The sequence below is a fragment of the Podarcis erhardii genome, assembly GCF_964252035.2.
Source record: "Podarcis erhardii genome assembly, chromosome: 6".
NCBI classification, from domain to species: Eukaryota; Metazoa; Chordata; class Lepidosauria; order Squamata; family Lacertidae; genus Podarcis; species Podarcis erhardii.
Window position 1 is genome coordinate 74,035,761 of NC_138510.1, and position 24,573 is coordinate 74,060,333.

Consider the following 24,573-nt stretch of genomic DNA (forward strand, 5'->3'; position numbering starts at 1 on the left):
TCCCATTTCCCTTCTGAATGTGGATTACAAAATATTTGCAGACATTTTGGCAAGTAGACTAAAAAGAGTTCTTAATGAAGTAATTCATAAAGACCAGGCAGGCTTTCTCCCAGGTAGACATATGTTTGCTAATACTAGGAACATTATTGACATTTTGGAACTTTTGCAAACAGACATAAATACAAAAGCAGTGTTAATTTTTATAGATGCGGAGAAGGCCTTTGATAATATTTCTTGGAAATTTATGAAGGGAAATTTGAAAGAAATGGGAGTGGGACGGGGGTTTGAGAATGGGATTGATGCAATATATTCAGAACAAAAGGCCAAACTGATAGTTAACAATGTGGTTACAGAAGAGTTCAAAATTGAAAAAGGAACACGACAAGGCTGCCCGATTTCCCCTTTGTTATTTATCTCGGTTCTGGAGGTGCTCTTGAATATGATCAGAGGGGACTGGTTGGTGGAAGGGATTCAGGTCGGAGCGAAACAATACAAACTTAAAGCTTTTGCAGATGACCTAGTTTTGACCCTGCAGGAGCCAGAATCTAGTACGAAAAGAGTATTACAATTGATTCAGGACTTTGGTCGGGTGGCGGGATTTAAATTAAACAAACAGAAAACCAAGGTGCTGGGAAAAAAATTGACAGACATAGAGTCAGAACGGTTTCAGAGAGAAACAGAATTAACTATGGTTAAAAAGGTAAAGTACCTAGGGTTAAACATAACAGCAAAAAACCTGAGCCTATTCAAGGATAACTATGAAAAATGTTGGTCTGAAATTAAGAGAGACTTGGATAGTTGGACAAAATTGAAGCTTTCTTTGTTAGGCCGAATTGCTGCTATTAAGATGAATGTATTGCCAAAAATGTTGTTTTTGTTTCAAACATTACAGATTGTGGATAAAACGGAGTGCTTCCGGAAGTGGCAGAAAGATATATCTAAATTTGTCTGGCAGGGCAAAAAGCCCAGAATTAAGTTTAAGATATTAACAGATGCGAAAGAAAGAGGGGGCTTTGCCCTGCCAGACTTAAAGTTGTACTATGAAGCCGCAGCTTTCTGCTGGCTAAAAGATTGGCTACTTCTCGAAGACACTGACGTACTGGACCTGGAAGGTTTTAACAATGCTTTTGGTTGGCATGCATACTTATGGTATGACAAAGTTAAGATCAATAAGGCCTTTAAGAACCATATTGTCAGAAAAGCAGTGTTTAATGTCTGGACAAAATATAAAGACTTACTGGAAAATAAAACTCCAAGGTGGCTTTCACCTCTGGAGGCTAAGGCCCGAAAAAGACCCAATATGGAGGCCAAATGGCCAAAATATTGGGAAATATTAGAAAAAGATGGAGACAATTGGAAATTGCAGAGTTTGGAGAAAATGAAGGATAAGGTGCGAGACTGGTTACATTATGCTCAGATTAAAGAAGTTTTTAAAAATGACAAAAAGTTAGGGTTCCAGGTGGAGAAATCGAAGTTAGAAACAGAATTGTTAGAACCAAAGACCAAGGTACTATCTAGAATGTATAACTTGCTGCTAAAATGGAATACACAAGACGAAATGGTTAAATCGGCTATGATAAAATGGGCACAGGACATTGGGCATAACATTATGTTTGAGGACTGGGAAAGGTTGTGGACCACTGGGCTGAACTTCACCGCATGTAATGCTCTGAAGGAAAATGTAATGAAAATGATATATAGATGGTACATGACCCCAGTTAAACTTGCCAAAATATACCATTCGTCTGATAATAAATGTTGGAAATGCAGAGAAAATGAAGGAACATTCTTTCACCTCTGGTGGACATGCCCTAGGGTGAAGGCCTTCTGGGAAATGATATATAATGAGTTGAAAAAGGTATTTAAGTATACCTTCACAAAGAAACCAGAGGCCTTCCTTCTGGGTATTGTCGGCCAGAAGGTGTTAAAGAAGGATCGAACATTTTTTATGTATGCAACAACGGCAGCAAGGATTCTCATTGCAAAAAACTGGAAAACTCAAGATCTACCCACACTGGAAGAGTGGCAGATGCAGCTGATGGACTATATGCAACTGGCCGAGATGACCGGCAGAATCCGTGATCTGGGAGAAGAGAAGATGGAGGAAGACTGGGAGAAATTCAAGATGTATCTACAAAAACATTGTAATTTGGTTGAATGTTAAGAAGGATGCTAGATTATAAAAAACTGGCCACCACTAAACTAGATTTAAATTTGATGATAAGTGAGACTAAAGAAAATATAAAATTTTTTGGAAGAAGTGCTAGATTATATTTGAATGAGTGGACATGAGATTGTAAACAAGTTGATAATTTGTTTGGAAAAAATTTTAACGATGTAAATGGGAGCGGGAGACGTGAGGGAGTCCAAAGAAGTGATGAAATTGTTGTAATAGAAGTAAGATCGTTTATTATGTGTGCATTTATATTTAAAAACCTTAATAAATATTTATATATATATAAAAAAAGAAACAATACCAACAAACTCAAATTGGGGGGGGGGGAGAAATCTTTAATACACGCTTTAAAAGAGGCCAGTGAAAGAACCATATGAACAGGCAAGCAATATCAGAAAACCATGGGGACTCAGACTTAAGAATCTTCAAATACAGAGGTCTAGCTTCCAAGGAAAACAAACACTTCTCTATATCATTTCTAAACCTCTTTTCCAACTTCTGAGGATACTTAAGGCAGGTGATTACAGATATTAGAAGTTAAAATAATCTTGGTGATGTGGGCAGATTAGCTATAAATGCTGGATTCAATAGCCTGCAGGTTCCTTAGAGTCTGATGGTTATCATCTTTTATGGATCTGCTTCAAGATACAGGTATAAGATACAGCCAATATGGTGCCCTTCAGATGTTGCTGGACTACAACTCCCATGAGCACCAACTAGCAGGCCCAATGGTCAGGGATGATGAGAACTGTAGTCAAACAACGTTTGGAGGGCATCTTGTTCATTACCTCTGGAGCATTTCTATTGCTGCATTTGATGACCCGATGTATCAAAACTGGCACAATTTGAACCATTCATTTTATCACCTTTCAACCTCTCTGTGTGTGCTGTTTTCTTATGTTAAAAATATACCTCTATCTTTATAGCACCCTGCAAAACATTACTATTTCCTAAATAGTAAAGGGGAGATATTGTTTTTGATTGTTACCTTGTTATGTATTTTTATACTGTAAACTGCCCAGTGATCCTTGGATGAAGGGTGGTGTGATGGGATAGTGAGCTGCTTGTGCCTAAAAGCTTGATCCCTCTGGGGTTTGGCTGGTCATCCAAACCGATGCACTAACGGAGCCCCCAAAGCATGACTCCGTCAGTCGCTGGTAGAATCTGACAGTGGGCGTCTACGGAATTTACGCCAACATAAAAGCTCTTTGACAGACATGCGCTTTCGAGACTCTCTGCGTGACAGTTTCCGGCGAAGGGTGGGCGTTCCCAACGGGGGTCCCGTTACCTCTCCACTACTCTCACTGGAAGCATCCCAGAGCCTCCCCTCCGCTGTGACTCCTGCACTCCCCCTGCTGGTTCCCTCTTCTACTGCAGATTCTCTCCTATTCTCCTGTAGCCTGTCCACCACCTGTCTCTCCGATGGCAGTTCCCTGACATCCACCTCCCCCCCAGGGCCCCCTTCCCCCCCTCCCGCCTCCTCTCCCACTGGCGGTGAGGGCGGAAAGCCCCTGAAGGAACTCTCCTCGTCGTCCGAGGATTCTAACACTTCCAGCCACGGCGTACCGTCTCTCTCCCCGTCTTCCTCTTCTTCGTCGGAGTCGGCTTCTTCACCCACCCCTGACTCTGGGAACCCTTCAAACTCTCCTTCCTCATCGGTGGTCCCAAAGTGTTCCCTTCTAAATCGAGCCACGGGTTGCGGTTTTCTTGGGAAACGCTGATGAAATGTTTCTATTAAAACCTCGTCATTGACTACCTCTGCTGGTACCCAAGTGTTTTCCGACTCTGCTTCCCCCTCCCATTCTACCAGATATTCCACCTGATTCCCCTTCCACCTGGAATCAATGATTCCTGCCACGTTCATGTCGCGCTCTCTCTCTTCTATCACGGGCGTTTGGGTGGCCTCTCTCTTACGCTCCCCCCACTCGCGTCCCTCTCGGTACGGCGACAGTAATGACCTGTGAAATACTGGGTGTAATTTCATGTGACTGGGCAGCCTGAGTTTGAATGCCACTGGGTTGACCTGCTGTATGACCTCAAAGGGTCCCAATCTTTTGGGCCTCAATTTCTTACTCCCGCCCTTGAACGGTAGCCCTTGGGTGGACAACCACACCCGGTCCCCCACCCTTATAGTTTCACCTTCCCTCCTATTTCTGTCTGCTTGCTTCTTATATTCTTCCTTGGCTTTCTCTAAGTTAAGTTGAAGCTGACGGTGGATCGCCTCCATCTCTTCAAAAAAATATTCCGCCGCCGGCACGCTCCACCTCTCCCCTCCCTCTCCTGGGAATGCCCGGGGGTGACACCCATAATTTGCCAGGAAGGGACTCATCCCTGTGGACACGTTCTCCGCGTTGTTGTAGGCAAATTCTGCTAGAGGTAACTTATCCACCCAATCATTTTCTCTGTCTTTTACATAACACCTCAGGTATTGTTGTAAAACCCCATTTGCCCTTTCCGCTTGCCCATTGGTTTCTGGGTGCCGGGCAGTTGAGAAATTGAGTTCTACGTGCAGTAAGCTCATAAGTTTCCTCCAGAACCTGGAAGTAAATTGTTTCCCTCTGTCGCTGACCACCCTCAAGGGGGCGCCATGCAACTTGAAAATATGTTCTACAAACAACTTGGCGGTTTCCTCCGCTGTGACTGCATGTGAACAAGCTATAAAATGACACATCTTGGTTAATTGATCTACCACCACCATGACAGCTGTTTTGCCTTTGGATTTTGGCAGGTCCGTCATAAAATCTATGGATACTGCCTCCCATGGCCTTTCGGGCGTGGGTAAGGGTTGTAATAGCCCCGCTGGCGCCACCCTCTCTCCTTTCGCTCGCTGGCACCTGTCGCAACCCCTGACATATTCCCGTACGTCCTCCCTCACCTTGGGCCACCAAAACTCCCTGGTAACCAACCACATGGTTTTGTGCTGTCCAAAATGTCCCGCTGTGGGGCTGTCATGCAACTGCTTGAGTACTCTGCCCCTCAGTTCCCCGTCGGGTATGTACAGTGCCCCTTTGTAATACAACGCCCCGTTCTTTTCTTCGAACCCCCCTGTGTTCTCCTCTGTCCTCCGGAGCTCTCTGAGTTTCTCTTGGGCGTATTCATCTTTCTCCGTACCCTCTATCAGTTCCCTCTGCCCCACCAATGCCGCCCCACACACCCAGCGGTCTTCAGAGATTACATGCCTTGCCTCAGGCGCTCCCTCCCCCTCTAAGTACTCAGGTTTCCTGGAAAGAGCGTCCGCCCTCACGTTCTCGGAGCCGGGCACGTAACGAATCTCAAAGTGGAATTTGGAGAACTCCTGGGCCCATCTCACTTGTCTCTGGTTCAGCACTCGGGCTGTTCTCCAGTATTCCAGATTTTTGTGGTCAGTTCGGACTTGAACCTTGTGCTGCGCCCCAATCAGCAAGTGCCGCCATTTCCGGAATGCTTCATGAATGGCAAGCAGTTCTCGGTCGTACACTGTGTAGTTCCTCTCTGATTTGTTCAACTTCCGCGAGAAGAATGCACACGGTCTCCATTCAGACGTATCTTTTCCCGGCTGGAGAAGAACGGCCCCCACCGCTCGGTCTGACGCGTCAGTCTCCACTCTCATTGGTTGTTGTAGATCCACGTGCAAGAGTTGCTCTTCCGACGCAAACGCCTGCTTTAAGCGTTCGAACGCTTGTTGCGCTTCTCCCGTCCAAACAAATTTCTTTTTGCTACTAAGACAATCCGTGATGGGCGCTGTTAAATGGGCAAAGTTTTTGATGAACTTCCTATAGAAGTTTCCGAAGCCCAGGAACCTTTGCACGTCCTTCTTGGTCTTTGGTGTTTTCCATTCCAGTACCGCTTGAACCTTGCTGGGATCCATGGCCAATCCCTTGTCAGACAACCGGTACCCCAGGAATTCCACCTCCTTGGTATGAAACTGACACTTCTCCAGTTTCACCCACAGCCGGTTTTCTCGCAGCTTGCTCAGTACCTCTCTTACATCTCGCACATGCTGCTCCTCATTGTCTGAGTACACCAGAACGTCATCTAAGAACGCTACGCAGTTCTTGTAGAGCAGTGGCCCCAGGACGTGATTCATGAATGATTGAAAACAGGCGGAGCCCCCTTGTAATCCGAAAGGCATAACGGTGTACTCAAAGGCCCCCAAGGGGGTGAACATAGTGGTCTTCCACTCATCCCCCTTTCTCACACGTATCAAGTTATATGCCCCCCTAAGGTCCAGCTTGGTAAAAATTTTCCCTTTTCTCACCCGTGTTAGAATGTCATCAATTCTGGGCATAGGGAAAGTCACTGGTTCTGACACTGCATTTAGGGCCCTGAAATCACATACAAGCCTGGGCTTGCCTGTGTTTTTTTTGTCCACAAAGAACACTGGGCTGCCCCCCACCGCTCGTGACTCTCTGATGAAACCTCGCTTGAGATTCTTGTCAATGAACTCCCTTAACTCCTGCATCTCACTGTCTGACATTGCATACAGCTTGCCCACTGGCAATTGTGCTCCTGGGAGTAAGGTAATTTGACAATCAAAGGGTCTGTGCGGGGGCAGTTTATCTGCTTCTTTTTCGCTGAATACGTCAAGCAAGTCAGCGTATTGTGGTGGCACCCTCCCTTTGTCCATCACTTCCATCACTGCTAGAGTGCCCCTGGCGCCTGCCTGAGCCTCTCCCTCCTTGCAGTGTTCTAGGCAATGTGCTGATCCAAAGGAAACCACTCTCTGATGCCAGCCTACTAGCGGATCGTGTAGCGCCAGCCAGCTCATACCCAAGATAATAGGAGCTCCTCCCAAGGTGGCTACGTTAAACGCTATCAGTTCGGTGTGTCGTGCCACCCTCATTATCATTGGTACAGTCTGTTGGCTCACTTCTCCTCCCAACAGCTCCCTCCCATCAATCGTGGTAACCTGCAAAGGCTTACTCAATGGGATAGTCTGTATTTGGTGTGCAGCTGCAAACTCTTTGCTCATGAAATTACATGAGCTACCTGAATCCAATAGCGCCTTTATCTTCAGTGGGTGTCCGTTTGCCAGTTCCAGCAACACCTCTATCACAAGCGCTGGTCTTGGAGGTTCCGGCGTGGGCACATTCATTACTCCCTGGCCTGGCTGCTGTGCCCTGATGTTGGCAACCAGGCGTTGGCTTTTACTGGCTCCGTGATTTCTTCTTCCTCCTTCCCCCCAACAGTTCCCGCCATCCCTTGCCATTCCTTCCTTTGCGGACAGACTCTGGCAAAGTGACCTGGCTGTTGGCAGAGATAGCATCTCTTGCCGCTCTTTCCCTCCTTCTTCCGCCCTTCACTGGTGTTTGAAACTGCGCGCGCGCGCGCTGTTCCAAGTTCCATCGGCTCTGCTGGCGGGAAAGGCTGCTCCGGAATCTCTGGAATGCGGAAGTCCTTCCAACGTTCCCCCTTTCCTTCCCGCTTTTCCATAGCTCTAGCTTCCTGGCGTGCCCCAATGGACAGCGCTGATTTAGTCAGCTGATCCATAGACTCCGCCCTAGGCGCCCGGGAAAGTTCATCTTTCACTGCCGGAGAGAGACCTTCTTCAAACAGCATTTGAATAGGTTCACTAGCAAGGTCCCACCCAAGTCTATGAATCAGCATGGTGAACTCAGTCCAGTACTCACGTACAGATCGGCTCCCCTGTTTACACGCCATTAACTGCCTGCGCACCACTCCCTGCTCGATCTCGCTGGAAAACATCAAGTCCATGGCGCGGAAAAACTTCATTGTGTCCTTTAAGATTTCATTATTGGCTGCCATCAGGGGCCGAACCCAGTCCCTCGCCCCTCCCTCTAGATGGCCAATCACGTACGCCACTCTAGAGTTCTCGTCGGGGAAGTCATCAAACAGTAGATTGAGAGCATATTGCATCTCTGTCCTAAAGGCTTGATAGTTCCGGGGATCCCCCCCAAATTTCTGCACCAGTCCAGGCACCCGTCTGGCAAGTGGGGTGGTCTTCCCCTTATCTGCATCTTGAGCCCTCCTCTCCTCGAGCCTCGCCGTTTGCAGTGCCAGCTGGACCTCCAACGCCCTGTACCTTTGTTCCAGGCTTGGATCTGCGCCAGCTCCCGCTCCTGCTCCTCCGGTTCCGGATGGTTCGCTCATGATGCCTTCTGCTTGCACAAGCTGCTTTCAAAGACTGTCAGATTGCTGTGATGGGATAGTGAGCTGCTTGTGCGTAAAAGCTTGATCCCTCTGGGGTTTGGCTGGTCATCCAAACCGATGCACTAACGGAGCCCCCAAAGCATGACTCCGTCAGTCGCTGGTAGAATCTGACAGTGGGCGTCTACGGAATTTACGCCAACATAAAAGCTCTTTGACAGACATCCGCTTTCGAGACTCTCTGCGTGACAGTTTCCGGCGAAGGGTGGGCGTTCCCAACGGGGGTCCCGTTACCTCTCCACTACTCTCACTGGAAGCATCCCAGAGCCTCCCCTCCGCTGTGACTCCTGCACTCCCCCTGCTGGTTCCCTCTTCTACTGCAGATTCTCTCCTATTCTCCTGTAGCCTGTCCACCACCTGTCTCTCCGATGGCAGTTCCCTGACAGGTGGCATAGAAATTTAATAAATAAAAATAATAAAACAAGCAAACCTCAAGTCTTTACAAGTTGTTCAAATTAAGAAAGCCATGTAAGATCTGTCCACATGCTATCCCCCCCTCCCCCTCAGGAAAGGAAACAAGTTTGAATCTTTTACTTTCCAATGAAATCTGACTAAATACAATGAAGGAAACAATGACATAAATTGTTGAGCTTTATTGAATCTGGAAGATGCTCAGCAAGGGGGAGAGAGACAGAACAAGTGGGTGAAAATTTTCTTATCCTCATCCAGTTCCCATGACACAATTAACAATGCTGTTCAAGGGGTTTCTACTATCTTAACTTCTAATTTCTTTTGCAAATCCACTCTAGGAAGCCCATGAGGATTTTCCTTCCAGAAAAGCAAAGCTTAAAAAAAAAGACATCACAGCCGTAAATGGGATGTTACATTTTTATTGTCCATTTCCATGCCAATCGTCACCATGGTGTTGCACGACTTTAGAACTGAGATGCGACACAGTTTCCTTATCAGGACGAAATAACAGAATTGATGAAAGAGGGAAAACAGATTTCAAAAAGGGAAAGCATTACTATCCATTGTTAAAAGAACCCTGCTATAACAGATATGATTCTCTTTCATACACAGACAATTTTAAAAAGAAACAAACCTTATAAGTGTTAGAAGTAAGGAGGACACTATCCCACCAATTTGGGGGGGAATCTCACTGTTCAGTATTATTCAATAACACATAGTAATACTATTGCTATTTAATAATAGTAATACTGTTACAATACAGTATTATCTAATAAGACATGAAGGCTGTTTGGTACCTATCGTAATTTGGGGAAATGATGCAACAAAGATGTAAGAACACAAGAGCCTGCCTGCTGCATCTGGCCAATGGCTCATCTAGTCCAGCACCCTGTTCTCACAGTGGCCAACCAGATATCTGTGGGAAACCCTCAAGCAGGCCCCAGTACAAGAGCACTCTCCCCTCCTGTGGTTTCCAGCAACTGCTATTCAGAAGCATTGCTTCCACTGGCAGTGGAAATAGTGCAGAGCCAGCATGACTGGTAGCACTTAGGGAAACATCAGGAAAACTGGTTAAACTGCTGCATGAATGCAGCCAAAGTCTTAAAGGATGCCACTCTTCAAAGGGGCTCAAAATGGCATACAAGTATGGATTTCCCTTCCCCCTTATCCTCGTAAGAACCACCTTGTAAGGCTATGTTCAAGGTACTGGTGACCTTTGTAAACAAGCTGGGAAACTGAGGACCAAAGATTGTACTAGTTAAATGATTACTCCTCCCCGGCAGGCGAGCTCCACAACCTCCAAGATTGTATAAGAGAGGGCTAATACTGCAGTGGCGTAGCGTGGGTTGTCAGCACCCAGGGCAAGGCAAGTAATTTGACCCCCTAACCCATGGATTTGCGCCCCTAACCCTAACCCCCAGATGTTGCGCCCGGTGCGGCCGGCCCCCCCTGCACCCCCCACACTACGCCACTGTAATACTGCAAATCCTTTTGGGATGTCTCATTGGAAGCAATTCATAAAAATAATGCTCAAGATATATCCAAGAGGTGAACTTCGTTCCCCCTCCCTAACAACCACTAATTTATTTCTGCTGATGAAATGCAACTTCTGTTTTTCAAAATCATCGAGTAAGATCCTGTCTGAGCCAACTAAATCATTTGTTGATGCAATGGCAAGCAGAAAATAATAATTAAGGCTGGAACCCTAGATATGTCTACTCAGAAGTAATCTCCACCATGTTCAATGGGCTTACATAAGTGAGAATGGGAAATGCAGCCTAAAAGAACTTTAGTTCAAATCTCACTTTGGTTATGATTTCAGCTGGTAGCATTGGATAAGCTACCAACTTCTCTGAAGTAGGGGATAGCAATGCTGGCTAACGTTTCAAAGTTGCACCATAAGGATAACTGAGATGATGTGTGTAAAGTCCTTTGAGCAGTTAAAAATGCTAAGTATTGCTATTAACCATCAATATCCTACACATCACCTTCAGACACATTTGGCCTACTTTTAAATATTTATCTGTCACCAAATAAGATCATTACAACATCCAGGCATCATGTCGTGTTAACGAATCAAAATAAGCACTGGCTGGACGCCTTCGTTGAAGTTAAACCCTGGAGAAAGTCCCAGAAGGTTTAAACACATTTTTGAAAGAGTATTATTTTCCATGCAATTGATGAAAAAAAGAGAGAGAGAAGAGGCCAGCTTGTAATGCACTTTATTGGTCAGACATGTCTTTCCCTGCAGCTGGTCACCATTTCCACAATGAGAACATCTCATATTTAAACGAGACATCCATCCACTGTCCACTGTCTCCCCACTACATCATCTTGGACATCTTGGACACTTCCCTGCTGGACTCTATACATTTGTGCCAGAACAAAAGCCACTTGTGGGTTTCAGAAACAGTTTCAGAACACCATGGATTAGAAAACATACGAACTTGCTGCTGGCATGTATTTGAGCCAGCATGTATTTTCAAAGTTTTGCTCTAAAACCAAGGTATAGTGTCATGTGTGCAAGCAGGAAAGAGCCCGACCAAAGCCACAGGGCTCTCCCCTGCCCTCGCCCTGTTCCTCCTGTCCAGCCTGGAGAAGGACTTTACTAGCATTTACTTTGAGAGATTCCTGGCTTAACATTGCATATGAATCAGACATCATAGTTTAACGCAAAATCTGCTTACTTGAACAAGTCAGCTTCATGGGCCCAGTTTGCATATGCCATGGTTTATAAACCATGATGTAATTTGATTGTCAAAACCTGGCCCAGCATCTTAACCATGGTTTATTAACCACAAAATCCACACTCATGAGCCATGGTTTGTTGGTTTATATACCTTGGCTTCCATTAACCTTGCCTTGGTGTTACAGTGGTGCCTCGCAAGACGAAATTAATCCGTTCCGTGAGGCTCTTCGTATAGCGGTATTTTCGTCTTGCGAAGCAAGCCCATTGACAGCTTAGCGGATTAGCGCTATTAGCAGTTTAGCGGCTTTTAGCGGATCAGCTGATAAGCGGCTTAGCTGCTTAGGAAAAGGGGGGGAAAGGGGAAAAAACCCGCAGGAACTCGCAAGACATTTCGTCTTGCGAAGCAAGCCCATAGGGAAATTCGTTTTGCGAAGTGCCTCCAAAACGGAAAACCCTTTCATCTAGCGGGTTTTCTGTCTTGCGAGGCATTCGTCTTGCGGGGCACCACTGTACATGCAAATCAGGCCATGGTTGGGAAGTTGATTGCTTTGCAACTGACCAGTGTTTGTTTTAAAGACCACTCTCTGGTTTGCACAGCACAACAAGCCATGATTAGTGAAACCTGAAACTAAACACTAGGAAAGTTCTTCAGGCAGCACAGGAAGGGAGGCAGAAGCTCTCAAGCCTGGTGCTTCACTCAGTCTCCTTCCTGTCTGTGCAGATAGCACTAGATCTTGGTTTAGCATTATGTGCAAATGTGGCCAACACAAAGCCAACAAAAAGATGAAAATGTATCAGGACAGCAAAGATTAAAAGCTCAAAACCAATTACTTTAAAAACATGAGCAGTTTGGCTGATCTAACACCCGTCTAAGGAGAAATGCCTTGGCCTTCCGGTGGCTCATAATCAGGGAGAGGTCAAGGCAGGCGTTTCTCGGAAGGGAGTTCCCAAGCCTAGGCATTACTACAGAGAAAGGTCTCTCTTGTGTCCCGGGCAAACACAACTCAGATGTTGAATGGGATGTGAAGGGGAGTTGCTCCAACAAATCTTAATGAACAGCAAGCACACATGGGCGGAAATGGACCATTCTAAGTACAAAAGAGCAGTTCTGCTGGATCAGACCAAACATCTATATCGTTCTATATCACATTTCCCATGGAAGCCACCAACTGCCCACAGGCGGAATACGAACACGCCCACTCTGTTACAATTTGCAGTTTTGCTTGTAGTAGTAGACCATAACAAGGTTCCCAATATTATTTCTTGCAAATGCAGTCACACCAGGGAACATTTACATTGGCATTGAACTAAATGCCTCCTGGCGATTTAAAAAAAAATGCAACCTGCAATTAAATCCAAGTGCTTGCAACATTTGGAGGCCCAAATTGACATTGAGGCCACTTACCTGCAGAGGCTAAACACCCAATCACCAAAGCAAACACTGGAATCATACAACTTGAAGTCATTCTTGCCACACCAGGGGTCTTCGGATCAACTTTCTTTGTAGTTCTTTGTGCCTGGTGGGCACCCTTCTGGGAATATATTACAACTATAGGTGTTTTGATAGAGAGTCTTCAGTTACCTGCAAAGAAAAGTTTAAAAATAATACTTGTAAAAGCATGTCTTACAGAGAAATGACTTTCCTCACAATACTAAACACAGAGAAAGCCAGCACCCTTAAAAAAAAGAAAAAGAAAGAAAGCCTTTATACTGAGGAACAATGAAAGAAAAAAGAGTTATATTACAGTCACAGGTTTAATTCTCTCCAAGTCGTAACCCCAAACCCATCACTCATTTTGCATTCCACTCACTCATTCACTCTATTTGGCGCCAAGCCAAAGCCTCCAATGCAAAATCCCAAGAACCCCTCTTTTAATTTTTACAAGCACATCTTTCTGGAACTCACTGTTGCGACAGAATACATCTGATCATGGGTGGGCAACCTTTGGTCAAAATTTAGCACAATCACTAGAGACCAATTCAAGCAGACTTTGAGCCAACTCCTCCTTATGAACCAAACCATGTCATGGTCTTGACTATACTCACTTTGAAATGATTGTGTGCCAAGAAGCTGAATAACTTTGCCTACCATAAATGATGGCAGCTGGTGCCTCAAAAATCTTGAGAATCACAGAGGCTATACAGAATTATCGGCACTTCTCAGGTTTTCTCTCTCTCTCTCTCTCACACACACACACACACACATCCCTCCAATACATTTTACAAGATTTGCCTTAGGGTTTCCACCTCTCAAAATGAGATGAAGCCATTATGAGATGAAGAGGAGCATTCTGCTAGGGTGTGGGGAACCAACTTGGATGTCCTGAAGCTGTTGCTGGGTCTCAACTCCTATTATAGCCCCAGCTAGCAAAGTCAACAGTCAGGGATTGGCTGCCAGTTCAGTTCCGGGCCAAACTCAAGGTGCCAATCCCAGTGCTTAAAGCCCTAAATGACTTAGTCTCCAAACAGCTGTGAGGCCACCTCCTTCTTTTGCTCTTTTGCTGTGGGGGCTCAGGCAGGGCACCCAATGGGGATCTCACAGTCAGAAGCAAGGCAGGCGTATCAGAAGATGATTACGCAGCATGTGGTTGTTTAGTCATTTAGTCGTATCCGACTCTTCGTGACCCCATGGACCAGAGCACGCCAGGCACTCCTGTCTTCCACTGCCTCCCACAGTTTGCTCAAACACATGCTGGTAGCTTTGAGAACACTGTCCAACCATCTTGTCCTCTGTCGTCCCCTTCTCCTTTTGCCCTCAATCTTTCCCAACATCAGGGTCTTTTCCAGGGAGTCTTCTCTTCTCATGAGGTGGCCAAAGTATTGGAGCCTCAGCTTCAGGATCTGTCCTTCCAGTGAGCACTAAGGGCTAATTTCCTTAAGAATGGTGAGGTTTGATCTTCTTGCAGTCCATGGGACTCTCAAGAGTCTCCTCCAGCACCATAATTCAAAAGCATCAATTCTTCGGCGATCAGCCTTCCTTATGGTCCAGCTCTCACTTTCATAAATCACTACTGGGGAAACCATAGCTTTAACTATACGGACCTTTGTTGGCAAGGCGCAGCATAGGTTTCCCAAAACTTTATGAGAGGGTAGAAGTTACTCAAAGGTCTGTTTGACAGTGGAACAGACTCCCAGGAGAGGTGATGGACTCTTCTTCCTTCGAGGTTGAGATTCCTGCACTGCAGGGGCTAGACGGCTTGGGGGTTCCTTCCAACTCTACAATTCTATGATTCTAGGTCATCAATAAGTCCCTCAAAGCTCCTTCAGTTCTGAAAATAGGCCTGAAGCCACAATGAAATGGGTCCAGATAACCCTTTTCCTTCAACCACACTTGAAGCTGACCAGTCACCACTGCCTCAACAATCTTGCCCATCCACCACCCTAAATAGTTTATAAATGTATAGTTCCATATGTGTCTATAATTCATGGACAGTGAATGAGGCTTCCACCCATTGTAGTGTTGAAAAGCAATCAAGTTGATAACCAACAGCTAGTCCATATTTTGTTGTTCCAGAGTAAGGTTCCATGTGATTAGAAAGTATCTTGGCAAATTTGTCTACCCCCATGCTAGAGTAAAGGAAGACAGAGAGGCCACCAGATGCCCGGAGGCTGACCACTGTTGTTAACAGAATGCTACACTGAACAACATTGGTCTGAGTGTTTCATGTTTTAAAGTGTTCCTCCTGCATAGACACACACACACACACACATGCGCCAAGATCTCTTTGCATATGGAAAGCGTACAAGTCAGGAAGAAGTGCTTTTAAGCAAGCCTTCTCCCTGACGTGTTAACCGACGCTTCCAGATTTTCTCTCTCCTTCCTACACACTCATACACAAATTAAAACCACAGTACTGCACGTATTCTGCAGAAGAACACTTTGCTGTTGACTTTGGAACAAAATAATGTGTTCTTTACAATCCATTCCAATGTGTAACCGCAGATTTACTGGAAGTTCATCTATGGGTTTCCAAAAGTAAAACATGTGAGCTACATGTGGCCAGATTCTTCTGCTTCTTCTTTGGAAACGTAAAATCCTCTTCCGTATAACAAGACTTAAAGTCAATCAACTGACCAAATCAGAAACAAATACATGCACATATAGAAGAAGTTTTAAAGTGCTGTCATAAACTTACAGTGTGGGTTTCTGGAAAACAATTCTAAGCCCCTAATATTAATTGTTGTTTTGGACTGTGCATTTTAAAAAAAGATTACTTTTCCTGCCCAAGATAGTCATTAGGCAATATATTAAGAAAGCTCTGTGATTTATGATACTACTTCAGGGCACAAGCCACAAATTGCAATACTTTGTGTGCCTCCTTCATGGCAGGTCCAGAGGGTGGCAACACAAGAAAGGACTTTTTCTGCAGTGGCTCCGTTTGTGGAATGCTCTCCTCATGGATGTTCGTCTGGCGCCTTCATTATACACCTTTAGGCGCCAGGCAAAAATGTTACTTTTCAACCAGGCCTTTGGACACCTGATACCCTGTTAAATGTGTTGTTAAGGGACATTATTTATTTGTTTTTGCTTTTATTTTTATTATGTATTTTGTATTTTTTATATTGCATTTTTATGTTGTGAACCACCTCAAGATTTGCGGATGAAGGGTGGTACACAAATTTAATAAAGATTAATAATAATAAATTACAAGGAGAGCTGGCAATGACTTTTAAGGTGTTTATAAGCCCAGAAGATAAGCCTAATTTCTCAAACTATTCAGCAGAATAAAGTTCCAACTCTGTGTGGAATCAACTGCACTTACATTTTAAAGGGATGGACTTAACATGTTATTGATCACTCAATGCAGGAATGTCTTAATTCTCATCTGAAAACGCACAAGTGTTTCATGGCAGTGATATATCACACCATCAGTAACGTCTCTGTACAACTGTCACTGAAATTAAAGAACTATGCATGTGATGACCCTATACTCGAATGTACGTAATCATCCATTATCTCGGCTCTACAAAACTCCTGCAAGGCAGAAGGGGAATGTCAATTTAAACTAAAGAGGAAAAGTTGCTATTTTGGAATAATGTTTTAGGAAAGGAAGAAATATATTCAGGTAGGAAAAACATAAGCAATTATCTGCAATGTTACAGTGTATATGTATCTATCTATAGGAACAAGTATATATTGTTGCTGTTGCTGAATGAGGCAGATTCAAATCTCACCAGTCCCCTAAATCACACTCTTATCTGGCTCCTAATCGAGCACTGATTTTCATGTCTCCTCCCCATGCTTCAGCTGGGTTTTTTGGCTTGCTGTAAATAATAATAATCAGACGCCTGGCTTTTTACCCAGTTTTTATGCTGTTCAAAAATAAACCACAAAACGCTGGCAGCAAGAAGGAAGGAGAGATGAGGCTTTGTGATTGCCACAAGGGCCAACCAATCAGCACTCTGCACAGCCGGCGTTTCTGCTGAAAACAGGAAGCATCAGTTGCTCTGTAACTCAATTATATGAGGAAGGCTGTATTCCTTACGAAAGAAAAGGGCAAGTGTGAATCCATAGTGGTCTCACCAGAGTGCAAACTCTATACATCTCTACACCGCCTTACTGGTCCAGTCAGCATCACACTTATAATGAAAGCTATTCTTGCTTGTTTTTAATCCTTGATGTTTTTATTTTGTTTTTAGGTATGCTATAAGTCAACCCAGAGTGGCTGCAAAAACTTTTCAGAGTTTCAAGATGAATGCTATAGTAGTAGTAGTAGTAATAGTAGTAGTAATATTGCAGCATTCATCTTGAAACTCTGAAAAGTCTAAGCTCTGTTTGAACTAAGAGCATTTCCCTCAAATTCAGCATTCATTTTAAGCTCTGCAGTTTAACCACACACACACACACACACACACACACACAGTTGCAAGATGGCAAATGCCATGGACAATTAACTCTTAGGTCAAAATAGAAAGTTATTTCCTGCACTCTTTTGGTTGACATAACTTTTTTAACACATGTGTCTGAGGTTAGCAGTACTATTTATTTATTTAATGCATTTATATTTAATGCAATTTTATCCTTGCAATAGCTCTGAGATAGGTTAGGCTAAGAGAGTGTGACTTGCCTCAGGCCATACAGCGGGACTCATTAAGAGTAGAAATTTCCGGGGTTCCAATTCAACATTCCAACTGCCACAACAAAATTCAATAAAGATAGCTGTGTTTGTTACAGCAAAATGCAGGCCTTCTAAAGACTATATATCTACGGTGCAATCCAAATCATGACTGCTGCAGGGGAGGACAAAACAAAACAGCAGGATCATCACAGCATCCACCCGCTGGCAAGGACAGGAGGTGGAAGGACAGACCAATTGCTGCACCAGTCTTCGGTCAGGATTGGGCCCAGTGTATTGGCACTATGGGCAGATTGGAATCCAACAGATCCTGGCTCAGCCACTCCCCGCACCTGGAACACTGTGTTTCAGGGCTTTCTGCAGGTTGGTGTTGTGGTGATTCCATTGCAGCCATTTCCAAATGCCCATCTGTTCACACCATGGGCAGAGGCGAGCAGATCTGGGTGGAAGGATACATCTGCTCTATCCAAGGCCTCCCCTGGCCAAGTGCCAATGGGGTTTGGACTGCAGTGCCCATGTGGCAAATGGTCTCATGGACTAGAGTTCACTTTATCAGATACATGGAATGGTGGGCCTTCATGATGCAAGAAGAATGAATTGTTGAAATGGCAAAGACACAATTACCAAAGCAACCTTCACAGTTCCTTGAATAATGCAAAAATGCCAGCTATCATACATGCTACAGTCCATGAATAAAGCATTTTGAAAGCTTTTAAAACTGACACCCACGACCAGTTGCCCAGACAATGAACAGAAGAGAACCGGGAACCAAGAATCACTTGATACAGACGCGCTAAACAGGACACCCTGAATAGGAAAATTGTAGCCGTTGGTTAGATCACTCTTTCCTTAAGGTCAGTACATAATCCAGCAATGCTGTTCTTTGTGGTGCGGAGAGCCTGCTGAAATGGTGGACAAAAAAAGAGGTCATGGGAGATAAAGCAACTCCGTCTCTCGGTAGCAAAGGGCACAACCCTGGCAGCAGTTGGCATCAATGGGGCTTTTACTTGTGAATGTGTTTAGGATTACAGCCGAAGTCAGTCTTTCGTTGCACAGGAAAGAGAGGGCGCTGGAGGGTTACATAGCTCTCATAAAGGTCTCCCAACCCCATCTCTGACCTGTTCACATGCCACAACATTTCTACAAGAGGATCCGTTCAGTCCCCAGTGATTTCTTCCCTCTCATCAAACCTAAAGAGTCTGCAATATAGTGTGATTAACAAAAAAAAAAAAACCACAAAAATTAAGATGTAAAAGTAAGATGTCAGTATCTCAATCCAGTACATATTACATGGCATTCAGCGGCATGGACTACAATGGCACCTTGTATTTCTGTGTACTATATATTAAAGGAATCTGCTATACGCCAAGCGTTCAGGTTCCCCAGTTCCCTGTATTCTCAAGATAAAGTTGTATGATGCTGAAAATCTCATCTTTTGTCTATAGCCAGAAAAGGTGAAAAATGGTGAGGGACCGATCTGCACCAAGTGCTGTCTTACATAAAAAAATTGCAGAAAGGCAGTCTTTCTACCTTCTGAATGTCATCAAGCTCCAACCAACGTGAATATTATATTCTGTTCTCGTAAACGAAGTCCCTCAAGCCTTCACAGTTTCCTTCCTCTAGTGATTATGGCTACTTGTTCCTATTCCTCCAACTGTTCTAAAACAAAAAAGAACAATAAATATACTTCAGATTACACACTGACCGGACAACCTTTTTTGTCATTTCTAACAGGAACTGGGCATAACTGTCCTACTGGGTCCTTCATTCTCCGCTTTCTGTGCCGTTCCCCAAATGTCACCATCTGTTTCTCGTATTATCTCCTTCCCGTCCCACTTATTTCCCTGCTTTGCTTTCCACCTATTTGCATTCTATCATCTTCTCAGTCTAACTTTTTCTCTACAGCATGAAAAACAGCTTCCTATTCCTGATCTCCTTATCACAGCAAAGTTCCTAAGGCTTGCTTCCTGTCAGTGTTAATGACCTCCAGCCTCGACTGAGAAAATATCCAGCACAGCGCAAGGCTCTTCCCATTCTGCCAGCATTCAATGACAAGCTAAACCAGGGGTAGGCAACTGTGGAACCTCCAGATGTTGTTGGACTACAACTTCCATCATCCCTGGTCACTGATCATGCTAGTTGGGGCTGATGGGAATTGCAGTCCAACTAAGTGTGGAGGATCACAGTTGGCCACCTCTGAGCTTCACATTACTTCAAAGCAAACCCTTCCTCTTAGAAGTCACTCTGCTGAACTCACTGACATTACTTAAGTGACATTGTTGACTCATGGCCCTCTAATGCCTTTCTATTTTTTAAAAAATAAAATCAGCTTTCAGCAAAGTGAAGTAGCTGCTTCATACAGAGATTCTGACAAGGTTTCTTGCCTCCAAAGTGATGCCAATCCAAATGCCTTCCAGCATCTCTGACCATTGGCCATCTGGAAGGCATCCCGACCTACGGTCTTGCCCAGATGACCAGCAGGGTACAGTGTGTGGGGGGAAGAGGTGGGGGAGATGAATCACAGGGGCAGACCCCACCCCTGGCCTCTGAACTGAGACAATACACATGGGAGGCCTTACTTTTTGCAGGGTTCTTGTGCATATACAATTGTGCGTGTACAAATTCTGCTCAGAGCTTCAGATGATTGCATGGAGGGCAGGGGCAGAAGAAAGCAAAGAGAGCACTGCTGGATCAAACCAAGGACCTATTTATCTAATCCAGCATCCTATTTCCCAAAATGGCCAAAGTTATGGGAAACCCTCCAAAAAGAGACAGGGGAGCTAGACCTTTCTCCCACTGTTCTAAATGGTAGGGTGGCACCGCCATTAATATTTCCTCTTGCCTTTAGAAATAAGGCATTCAGAAGTCATGTTTAGATGGCAAGCAGGAGCCACACTAGGGTGGGGGAGATCGGATTACACCAACAGGCCCCTGCCTTGGCACCACACATTCAGTCCAACTTCAGATCCTACGCTTGTATAAAGACCCAACAGCTAAGGCGAGTTCCTGTTAAAAGGGAAAAAGAAAGTTGTTCAGTGTTTTATCTAAAGCAGGGGTGGCTAATGTGTGGCCTTCCACATGTGGTTGAACTACAACTCCCATCAGTCACACTAAGCATGGCCAATGGTCAGAGATTATGAGAGCTGAGGTCCAGCAAAGTTCTCAAGTGTATTTATTGCTCCAATGACATTAGAAACTTTTTGAGTTCATGTGCAGAATGCAAATGTTTAGTTGTTTAAAATGTAAAAATGACTATGGAAGGCATTATTTTAAACAAAGAAAAAAGAATGGCTTAGCTTTTGATCCCAGTGTACATCTCCTCTTCCCTACATAGTGCTTTAGATTTAGAAACAAGTTTCAGATCCTGCAGCATCTGACCTATTTGCAAAATTCCTAAAACAGAAAGCCAAATAAAAAATGCAGCACAGTGTGTTTAGGAAAGTTAAGCTTCCGGACACACATTCTTGCCATGGGTATCTGATCTGAAAAGTGTTGTCCTGCAGGCCCTATTTTTCACAGATGATGAGATAATCACTGAATGCCAGAGCCAGCATCCAATCCAGTTCCAGCACTCACCTGGGAAATTTAATCCAGATTATCTTCAGAATGTGATTTGCCTACTCCAAACTGGGACTGCATTTAGCATGCCAATTAGACACTCTTAGTTATTTCAAAATACAATTATTACTGGGAATGCAGACATGTGAATCACCTTTAAATTAAAAGCTATTTTCCCCCAAAGAGAAACTATTAAAATTCGAAAGCTATTTTGCAGGGCTGGCCCTACCATTGGGCATAGTAATGTACTTGCTTCAGTCAGCTGTTTTGGGGTGTCGTGAAAGGGCAGCAAATTATTAGTTACTTAATTTATTGTTTTATTTTTGCTCTCAGGGATGGGGGAGAGGTACAGTACTTTTGGGATTTTCTGCCTCAGGCACAAAATAGCCTGAGCAAACTTGCTATTTTGACTTTTCTTTGCAAAGTCTGTTTGATCATATGCGTAAGGGAGTTCCCCATGGGATAGTCCCTCACACATCCAAAATCTCCTGGGTGGGCTGCATGTGGTACTTTGAAGTCCCAACTTCAGAATTTTAAAGTGCTCAATCACCTGATGTTACTGTGATATCAGGTGACTAACAAATGGGAAACCCTCCCACTTGTGAAGTTTGGCTTCCAAGTCTAGATCCTGATGAGGATCAGGCCCAAAGAGACAAACAGATTCCCCACCCCTATAATAGGGAAATAAAACAACAGTATTTTCAAATATCACTGGAAGATTCTCAGGGAGTAATAATAATCAGCCCATGAGCCTTATCACTCAAAACATAAACAGATTCATAAGCTCTTGGAAGAAAGACTGAACTTTGGCTTTACAAAAGCATTTCACTTTTAGGCAGCTAAAATAGGTTTTTGGTTTTGCCCGATGAGTTGCTCTGACGTCTAAGAATTACTGACATGTTGCTGCTGCGCATATCAGGACATTTCTACAAATCTCGGCTAAAGGCTATGGGAATTGGAGAAATGCCAAGATTAGATGTGTTAAGTCACTCACAGTTGTGCCCCCTCCTACTCCCACGTGACTCTCGTAACTTTTTTGCTCTTTTCTTTTGCTTAATGTATTACTATGTGCTCCATCAAATTACAGGAAGCCACAAAATATACATAATCACATCCTGAAGAGGAAAGCGGCTTTCACTTTTTACTGTCTGCAAACAGCCACCAAATCCATCTTGTTCTCTAACACACACTTTGAATCTAATTTGACAAGCCATCCCAAGGACAGTTTAACAAAAGTCTATTTGAAAGCAATATATGGAGGGTAGAGCACATGATCTCCAAGCACACCTGAATTTACCAGTTAACATGTGAGGAAGGGCCATAGTTCAGTGCTAGAGAACACATTTAGCATGCAAAAGGCCCCACGTTCAATCTCTGGAGTCTCCAGTTAGAGCTAGGAAACACCCCAGTCCACTTCCAATCAGTGTAGACAATAATGAGCTAGATTGGCCAATAATATGTTCAATATAAGGCAGCTTCCTAGGTTCCTAAGGTTGTCAGGTGGTAGAGCTGGGAGCAGGCCTGCCCCAACCATGAGGCAGGATGAAGCCGCTGCCTCAGGCAGTGGAAGTCCCTGAAGTGGCACCCCAATGAGCACTGCTACCTGCCCTGTTGCCTGCATGGCTGGCAGAGAAGTGGTGCCAGCATCAGCACTAATTTCCCACGAGATCTCAGTGAAATCTCACAAGATCTTGTGGTGGACACGAGAACTTGCTGGGAATCAGCACAAGCAGTGGAAGTGGCAGGGCAGGGCGACACTTCCTGTTTTGCCTCAAGTGGCAAAAACAGGATGAGCCACCCCTGGCTGGGGAAAGACTTCTACCTGAGACCCTAGAGATGCCCCAGTCACCTGGTGAGCTAACAGGAATATTCAACTTTTTTCAACCTGAGACTGACCTTTAATCCAAACATTAGAGGAATGAGTTTGATGTTAAAGTCACTGGTTTGATTCGCTTCAGGTCAGGTAGCAAGTCCTAACCTTCTGGTTGAAGAAGAGAGAGCTCAAAGGCCAGACTATAAGGCAAACTTCATGTGTAGCTAGGGCATTTCAAAATGCTAAAAGGAACATCCGCTTTCCCTCCCTCATTGCTATTCTTCCAACACATTACATAGCCATCCTTACATAACGGCTCAGGGATGGTTTTGCTGTGGGGAGAAAGCCTGACTCATGTTCTTAGCTGTTGCTGTGGTACGTCAATACCCTCTGTAGCCACTCTCTCAGTAGCCCTGCCCTTACAAAATCTTTTCAGCAAATGCCCACACCCCCAGCTTGCCCCTCAAAGGCTGTGCAAGGAGTATGACACAGCCTGTCACAGATGTGCTGTCAGGTTTGGTGCAAACAGATGCAAACTAGTAGTCATTATCTCCAACTTAAATGGAACCTACCATTAAATATTTAAATAAATACGTAGACTTGGTGCAAGCTGCCCCACTATTGCGTGAAAGGGTGGCTAGAAGAGAAACTGGGTTACACTCAACTAAGTGCTGCCCAGAACAGATCTATTGAAATTAATTGCCCTAACTTGGTAGAGTTCATTAATTTTAATGTTTTATACAATGCAATAAGAAGAATGATACACACACATCCCTCTACCCTTTGTTTCCTATTTCGCTGAAGCAACTTGAAGTTTTGTCTAAAAATCATGAACAGAAAAAGGTTCTTATTTCCAGCTACACCTGCCTTCTACAAATTGCACTACCCTTTTATTTGATTTGGCTCAGAACATGACTGTACACACCTAAATTCGTTAATCACCCAACCCCAGATGCCTTATATTCAGAATATAAGAATACACAGCAAAGGATCTGGGTATCCATCACCTTGTGAACAACAAAATCAGCAAAGTCATAGCAGCGGGATACAGTTTACTGCTTTTTCTTCCCAGGGTGAAAAGGTCCTTTTTAAGGCTTTGCCTCATAATGGTTGATGTAATTAGCTTTCAGAGATAATAAAAGCTCCTAAGATTGTTTAAATAAAGCTTCACTGGGAAACTCCCTATCAGAAAACAAACCATTTTAATCTCTACCAGATTGAAATCAGAAAGGAGCCAGGTTGCTATAGGAATAAAAAGGCAGTAGTGCAAAGGCTCACACAAAGGAAGTTCACAGATGAGGATGAGACATGTGAATTGGATTGGGCTTTTTTTTTTTGCAACTTGAATTGGTTTTGAACATGAGCATTGGCAAGATGTGCTGAACGTTAGCATTTGCAAAACACACCAATGTTAGAGGTTTGTTTATGAAACAGAAACATAGTCCTTTCATGCCTGTAACAAATAAAACTGCACTTTATTTCTGTGATTAAGAAGAAGACGCTCAACAACAGATCAAGCGAACCAACTTTCAATAAAGGTTATAACCCAGATGCTAAATGCACATAAGTGAATTAGGAAACTTCTCCCACACATGTGGAAAAGCCTTTTAAGCACAACACCTCTAAAACAATGAGTCAAAAGGTGCTTCCTCTGCATAGAAGTCCCTCCTCCCTCTAACTATGCTCTGAGCTAATCATTTAC

General features: G+C 44.2%; 1 protein-coding gene across 1 annotated transcript in view; it reads right to left on the bottom strand.

The window, feature by feature from the left end:
- TGFBR3 (transforming growth factor beta receptor 3) overlaps positions 1 to 24,573 on the bottom strand; it is a 158,537-nt gene that overhangs the window by 124,976 nt on the left and 8,988 nt on the right. Inside the window, exon 2 of the mRNA XM_081865840.1 lies at positions 12,829 to 13,005. Within this exon, the coding sequence (XP_081721966.1) occupies positions 12,829 to 12,889 (61 nt within the window). The 5' untranslated portion in view covers positions 12,890 to 13,005. The remainder of the gene's footprint in view (positions 1 to 12,828; positions 13,006 to 24,573) is intronic.